The sequence below is a fragment of the Tiliqua scincoides genome, chromosome 13, assembly GCF_035046505.1.
Source record: "Tiliqua scincoides isolate rTilSci1 chromosome 13, rTilSci1.hap2, whole genome shotgun sequence".
Taxonomy (NCBI): Eukaryota; Metazoa; Chordata; class Lepidosauria; order Squamata; family Scincidae; genus Tiliqua; species Tiliqua scincoides.
In genome coordinates, this window is record NC_089833.1 from 16,946,245 (window position 1) to 16,954,271 (window position 8,027).

Consider the following 8,027-nt stretch of genomic DNA (forward strand, 5'->3'; position numbering starts at 1 on the left):
AACTGATACCGTGACCCGGAATCATTCAGTGGATCATTTTCATCCCCCTTCTTTCCCCAATTCATCCAGTGGTGTAGCAAGAGAAAGGGGTGAATCTGCAATGGCATTCTGCTCATGAAAGTAGCATCATAAACATGCATGGCACTGAAAAAAAAAAAGGTCTCTGTCTTAAGGGGCTTACAATCTAAATATTTAGGCAAGTGAGACAACAGATGGGGTGACGGTGATGGAGGTGAAGTAGGCAAGAGAAATGAATGAGGTTGGAAAATTGGGCTAAACACAAGCGGGGCAATTCCTAAGTGGGGGGCACAGCCATATACTTTTATACTTTCAGGCTCAAAGTTTAGTCCTCAATATACCAAGAATCTGGCATGTAGCACCCGATTCAAAATGGACAGTATTTACATACTGTCACATTGCGGAATAACTTAGTGAAGTCTAAGTTTGTCTGCCACTATTGTCTTTTGCTGAGTCTGACCACTGGAAATGCCTTGAGTGGGTTGGAGTTCATGATCTAGCCAAGATTTGTATCTGAAAACATTTAAGGAAAGTGGCTGGAACCATCACTAACAAGAAGGAATACTGGATGACTCAAGAGAAACCACTAGCCACGTTTCCCGGTGAAGTACAGGTAAAATTGGCTCCCGATTTCACAGCCAAAGCCATAGCAGAAAAAGACTGAAATCATGAGGGCTAGAACCTTCCCCCCCCCCATTTTAAATAAATTAAAATACTTGCAATTCTCTTGCAATTCTAGTGTGAGCCAACAGACCACAGGAAGGAGGTCATGCCTGGGCATGAGATATCCTCAGAGCTGTAGTTTGGTGCGAAGGCAGAGAATTCCTTGTGATCTAAAGCCACTCACAGAACTACAGTTCCCAGAATTCTCCCTGGGGAGAAGTGGTTTTTAGATGTGTTTAAGCTTGTGATGTAGAAGTCCCAAAGAAACCAAAATCAGCATCTTACAAGTGAAATAGCAGCCAGGCTTTTAGCACACCTCAATTAAACTACGGTTGGCATGCGGGGTTGGGGGAGGGTGGACAGCATGTCTTTGGGGTGCTGGCCCCATCCACCTTGTCTGGCCATCCCCAGACAAAGGACCGCATGATGGTTCGTAGTGCCAGCACTGGATGGCTGGGTTCCTGGCACAAAATCCTGCGTTTGGCTCTCATGGCACTCCCTTGGGGATCATAGCCCCTGGCACTGAAGAATTCTGGGATTGCACCAAACAGGCCACCCCCCTGATAGGCATGGACCCTTGGCTAACGTCCAACCTGGCTCTCCCCCCCCCTCCAAGATAGACTGATTCACACCCCTAAAAGCTGGGAAGCGTGAACAGCAAAATGTTAAACTTCCACAAATAATTGAACAGAGCAAATCCTTTTGTGAGTCCATAAGCGGATCACACCACGACTGCAGCGCAATCAAGTCCTTGAGATGTTGTGAGTGTCATGAAGTTGCTCTTCCTGCAGCTCGTTGCTGCGAGGCGTCCCCTGGGAGGGAAGCAAGAGCCGCGTCCTTCTCGCTTCGCCCTCTGCTGCAAACCCGCTTCACATGGTCCAAAACTGCAGGTTAATCTGCTGAGAATCCAAGAGGTGGCCTTTGCTCTCCGGCATGTGGTACGGAGACCTCAGCACAGGCAGAGGGTCTGGGGAGGAGAGAATGTAATCAATGCTGAATTTAATTTCAGAGTCAGATTTTCCTTCCGAAGAGCTGTTTAGACTCTCTCGGCTGGCGGCCGTGTTTGGAAAAAGTTCACCAGGCTCCAATGGTTTGGACTGGGATTCCAGTCTTTCACTCGGAGGGGAGAGGCTGGAGAAGCTGGAATCCACGGGGGACAATACGGGCAGGCAGTCTCGCTCCCCGCTTGGCCTTTTTTCTCCGGCTTCCCGTTTCACATTCCTCCTCCGCCGCCGCCTCCGGTAATTCCCGTTTTCAAACAGATCTAGCATGGACTCGCATCCCGAAGCGAAACTCCAGTAGTTGCCCTTGCCTTTGTCATGGCCTTCTGTTCGGGGAACCTGCATGGGTGAATTGATTCATATCAGTGACTCAACAATTGTCATTCAATGGCGAGACAGTTCAATCCCTCATTTGGCAATGAACAAGGGTGGGGCCAGCTTGAGCTGGGCTCTGGGAGGTGCCACAGAAGAGCACCTTTGTGCACATGCTTCATATGTGCACATCTCCATTGCCAGACTACTCAGGGCACATTCTTTCCTCCCAGCCCCGGTGTCCCTGGTTGGTTGGTTACCACCACCAGGAGCAATATAGGAGGCCAGGAGGGAGACGAAGATCACCCCCAAGTCTTATGCAACCACTTCTTCCAACTACCACCAGCTCTGGGACAATTCTATCTAGAAGACAATCCTGCAGCAAGGCACCTAACCAAGTGAGATGCTCCATTGGTGTCTATGGAAGAGGTGGGGCCCATGAGAAAGGTAGAGGGCTTCATGGATCAGCCAGATGAACCTTCAGAAGCCTGACCTGGTCATAACTCTCACTGGGTGGGTGACCCAGTCACTACCTCTCAGCCTAGCCTAATTTGCAGAGTGGTTGTGATATCAGAAGGGAGAACAAGGCAGGCTTCCCTGAGCACCTGGGAAGAAGGATGAGATAACACGATCGATAAAGGATGGAGCCAGGATGGTGTCATGGTTTGGGAGTTGGACAGACCTGGAAGATTCAGGTTCAAATCCCTGTTCAGCCACGAAGCTTCCTGGGTGAGTTTGGGCCAGTCACTCTCGGCCTCACTGACCTCATAGCATCCTTGTGAGGACAAAAGGAGGGGAGGATCCATGTATACCACCCTGCGTTCATTCTTTCCGTGACTCACCGCTAAACTATAGAAGGGTCCATCAAACCTTTGCTGGAAACAGAGCTCTTTCACTACTAATTCTCACCGCCCCTAATCCTAGATGGCTGTTATCTTGTCAGGGTGGCAAGCTGGAGCGACTCAGCGGTCAAGGAAATGCACTCTGTCTATGTGCAGGCGCACCCTGGTCTTGATTATTACATCATCCCAGGGCCGACACATAGCATTCCAAGGGGCTGAGCCCTGGCGAGAAGGGAGCCTGGACTCTGAGACTGGTGCGTGCCTGTGCAGGGGAGTGTTGTGAATGCTGCCGTTTCAACATCTGTGTTCATTTAAGCGCAAGACTGGTGTAAACATATATGACAAGCCGCTGAAGCCCAGGCTCTCTAATTATAGAAATGGTAGATAAATAGCCCCTCCAATTTGCTACGTACTAACATAACATCAGATGAGAATATCTCCTCCCTCTCTTCCCACTCCTCTTTTTTTTAACCTTTCCCAGAAGCAGAGGAGATGAAGAGATATTTGAAATGGTTTCCATGTGATTATCCCCCTTTCCTCCTCCTTTTCCCCCCAACTTTGGACAGTGGTTTCCAAAATGTGCTCCGGGGAACCTGGGGGTTTCCCAGAAGTGCATTGGGTTTTCTCAATGAGAAGGTCGGTATTGATGGACAAACGTCCTGGACAGATTGCCTGCCCACCATTACTGATCTTTCCTGCGCAACTCGAAACCACAGGAGGACCGTTGGATTCATTCTTGGTAGGGCTGGATTTATGCATGAGCTACAGCCGGGGAGGCCTCACTTTGCAACGGGCCTCTCAGGATGAATGTTTTGAGTTTTACAAAATCTGTCGGAGCGTGAAAGAGACCAGGACAACACGGCTCCCAAAAACGAACCGTAAAGGTGGTAACAGACTCTTAATTGACAGGACTTCATAATACAAAAAGGCTTTGGCTGAACTCCTAGGCGCACTTGCTTGAGAGTAACGGCCCAATCTTATTGCTCCAGGGTTTCAGACAGGGACCTTTCCTGAATCCTGCTGGGGTTCAAACTTGGGCCCTCTTGCATGGTAGTTGCTCTCCCGCAGAACGATGGACCCCTCCCCGCCCATAACAGCAATGCATACCCCCTTTTTCTCTGGATGCTCTCAATGCACTGGGAGCAGCACAGCCGACAACGCTGTGATCTGGGACCTCACCTTGACGAAGCAGCTGTTGAGCGATAGGTTGTGCCGAATGGAGTTTTGCCAAGCCCGCTGGTTGGTGCGGTAGTACGGGAATTTCTTCATGATGAAGTCGTAGATGCCGGAGAGAGTGACTTTGTTGGAAGGACTCTGCTGAATGGCCATTGCGATTAAAGCAATATAGCTGCAAGGCAATGGACAAAACACACCCAAGTGGTCCCCACTGTCATTGGGGCACTCGGAATAATTTCTAAAAGTTTTGTGAGTTATTTTAAACAACTGCAGTTTATGGAAATAACACCATCAGATCGGCAAAAATGGCACTTTTAGGAACATCCTACATACTCCACTGATGTCTAGCTGATACGTCAATCTAGTTGATACTTATCAGATTGAGACTTGTATCAATGACTCAATGCCAGTCAACAATAGTTTGTCCACTGTTGACTGTATTTCATATTGTTTGGATGATGATGATGATGATGATGATGATGATGATGATGATGATGTGACTCTCTTAGGTTCTTGGGAAGGACCCAGTATTTAACAGACCAAATCCAGCCACCAACATCTGGCAGGCTATACATATGGATCATAATAATAATATTTTAATAATAATGACCATTCTGAGATCGGCAGAGACCATAAAGAAATGGGTGTATACAGGGTCTATCCAGAATCCCCAGAAAGAATTTAGAAACAATAGCGCATCATATTTATGTAATGCTTTCTCATGTTTCCAAGTATGTCTTGAACCTTATAAGAATATAAGATCAGCCCCGCTGGATCAGGCCGCAGGCCCATCTAGTCCAGCTTCCTGTATCTCACAGCGGCCCACCAAAGGCCCCAGGGAGCACACCAGATAACAAGAGACCTGCAAGGCTTCCTGGGAATTGTAGTTAAGAACATAAGAACAGCCCCACTGGATCAGGCCGCAGGCCCATCTAGTCCAGCTTCCTGTATCTCAGAGTGGCCCACCAAATGCCCCAGGGAGCCTACAAGACCTGCATCCTGGTACCCTCCCTTGCATCTGGCATTCTGATACATAGCCCATTTCTAAAATCAGGAGGTTACACGTTCACATCATGGCTTGTAACCCACAATGGATTTTTCCTCCAGAAACTTGTCCAATCCAAACCTTGACAGTGGTGACTTCAGCCTTTGAAGGACCCTGTGACAACAGCCCTGCAAGGACCCCCAATTGCATGGTCCCCCATTGAGTGTGCCAGTCCCCACCCTCCACCCTCCGGTGCCCAGGAACTGGGCAAAAGATGGGTGCAAGCTCTCATTCATGTTGCCTCCTGCGGTCATAGTGGCAGCAGGGAAGGGTGGTTCTTGCCCATCTGGGCTGGGATGCAGAGCAGCTCCCTCAGCAGACCCTCAGTGCCTGAGCAGATCTGGGTGTGGTCCCTTGCACAGACCTGAGCCCCTGTCCATGTTTCACCTGGCCTCACCTGTGAGGCCACCCTGTACTTTACTTTTGTAATCCACACAACATCTCTATGAGGTTGATCCTGACATTACCGATGGAAAGGATGAAACTGAGATATAGAAATCTACATGAGGCCCCCCAGTGTGCTCATGGTGTCACTGATCATGTTCTTAACACATACGCTACATCCTCCACTGGGGCAATCCCACCCTTGAGATGCCCACTCTATTTGGTGTCCCGAGGCAGGTGTTTGATCTATTGAGTTCCACAAGTAGGATTAGTCCTGGACACTCGACTGGACTGGACTGGACTGGATCCCCAAGTGGTGCAAGAAGCTTTCCAGCCAGGGGCAGTAGACTCTAATAGCTACAGCACTGGCACTGAACCTGGGAGTTCTGTCCAAGTCCCGTATTCACCACAATAACCGCAGTACTGTTTCTCAGCTTCACTTCCTCAGTCTATTAAATCAGGAATGTTGGCAGTCTACACTCTACAGGGTCTACAGGGCCATCTTGAAGATGGAAGTGAGTATAATTCTTTGTAAATTAAAAGTTAATAAAAAAGCTCTGAAATTGGGATTTGCCGCGGATATAGGTGTCCTACGTTCTCCTACCTTTCTCATATTTGTTCTGAATAATCTCCTATCAGTTCAGCCTACCTCTGGGTTGTGAGAATTCTTGATTGTCATCAGAGAAAAGGGCCCTATTTAAGCATTCCTCAATTTGTAGTTGGATTTGCAGCCATTCTGGCAAGGGAGACCAAACAGCCTGCTTTTTCCATTCCACTCTGATGAAAGATTTTAAACGTCATGCCCGAGCATGATTTTGTAACTTTTTTTAAAGCAAAGTTTCCCTGTGCGTGGTTCTAGATTGTGGTAGGCTATGACTTTTGCATGTGAGGACCACCAGCCACACATCTGAGTGCTGAGTAGTTAAATGCAGCCTGATGCTATCCATGTTTACTTGGAAGTAAGGATCATTAATTGACATTGACAAGTAACTGTTTATAGAACTGCAATATCAGTGAACTGCAAACAGCTCTCCTTGGATTGCAATGTCTAACCAGTTGAACTGGGGGATTAATCAATTCAAGCTCCAATAGATTCATCACAGTCAGTGGGATGAAAAGTTAAAGGTACACTTCTTTAGGTGTTTTGATGAAATAGGGAATGAAAAAGACAAGATCGATGGTTGATTATTCCCTCTCATGATGACTACAAAGTCCTTGCTGAGTAAATTGTGAGGAAACACTGAACTTCTTCTTCTAGGTGCTAAAAAATGAACTGAGGTTTGGTCCGATGGAGATTTTGCCAGTTAGTGGATCAATGGATTGGATTCTAGGGAGTTGATCAATCAACGAAAAATGATTGCGATTGGTTGACAGCCAAAAGCATGGAGATCCTGTACCATGCAATTGAAACTAATTTAAGGAGCTTTAAGACACCACTATTTAAGACACCACTATTAGGATACTATAGAAAGGGAGAAGGACTGATCTGAACTTCAGGATGGAGAAATAGCGGGTGATTGCTTTACCATCAATGCCATTCCAGCATATAGACTTTATATATATATAAAGAGATCCTGTACCATGCAATTGAAACTAATTTAAGGAGCTTTAAGACACCACGAATTTAAGACACCACTATTAGGATACTATAGAGAAGGAGAAGGACTGATCAGGATGGAGAAATAGCAGGTGATTGCTATACCATCAATGCCATTCCAGCATATAGACTTTATAGACTCTGTAATTTTTTGCATATCCTCCACACAACCCTGTGTTGTAATCTGATTAGTTTACAGCCAACCTAGGAATACTAGTGGCCAAATGAAATCTATAATAATCTATCTTCTTGCAATTTAATCCTCTACGCCCATTAAAAAAAGATATTTCCAATTGTTCCCAAACCATTGGAAATATTGTTTTCTTGAAAATCAGTGCGCTCGCGTATCTTTTCTATCCACACCTGGCAAGAGGCATCTATTGTTGGCGATTGCCAAGGGAGGGAGGAAGGAAGGAAGGAAGGAAGGAAGGAAGGAAGGAAGGAAAAAGCCATAGAATAGTGTCCGAGCAATTGACAATGCAATGAGAAAGTGGACTTGGAAAAGTTTCACTTACCTATATGCCGGCCGTGTGATCTTTTTCTCTTCATCGGAGCTGCAGGTTGGGTAGTCATCGCCATCATAATTGAAGCAGTTATAGGGGTACTGGGTGTTATCAAACATTTTCATGATCCTCGTTCAGCTCCTGTGAAGTGGAAGAGAGTGAGCAGGAGTGACATTTGCTAATGATTTACACTCTTCCTCCCTCCTTTCTTTTCGCTTCCACCCTCCCTCCTTTTCCTCAGCCCCCCTCCCTCTCTCTTACACACACACACACACTGGTGATCCTTCCTGTGATCCTGAAGTCCTTCCCAACACAAGTCTCTCTCAGAGTCTTCTCGGCGGGCTGTTCCTTTCCATTCGGCTGCGGGGGAAAAAGACACCGACTCACTGATGAGAATGTGGCAAAGGTCCCTGCTGAACCTTTGAACTTGACTGTGTACAGCCGGTAGCAAGCTGGCCGAGCTCGCTGGGTGGTCTCCAACAGGCA

At 47.1% G+C, this 8,027-nt stretch overlaps 1 protein-coding gene across 1 annotated transcript; it reads right to left on the bottom strand.

Annotated features, from left to right (window-relative positions):
* Positions 1-1,550: 1,550 nt before the first annotated feature.
* On the bottom strand, positions 1,551-7,660 carry FOXL3 (forkhead box L3). Its single transcript, XM_066609474.1, has 3 exons — positions 7,554-7,660; positions 4,016-4,184; positions 1,551-2,021 (listed from the first exon to the last, which is right to left on the bottom strand). The coding sequence occupies exons 1-3, from the start codon at positions 7,658-7,660 to the stop codon at positions 1,551-1,553; spliced, it is 747 nt and encodes a 248-aa protein (XP_066465571.1).
* Between the last annotated feature and the right edge of the window lie 367 nt (positions 7,661-8,027).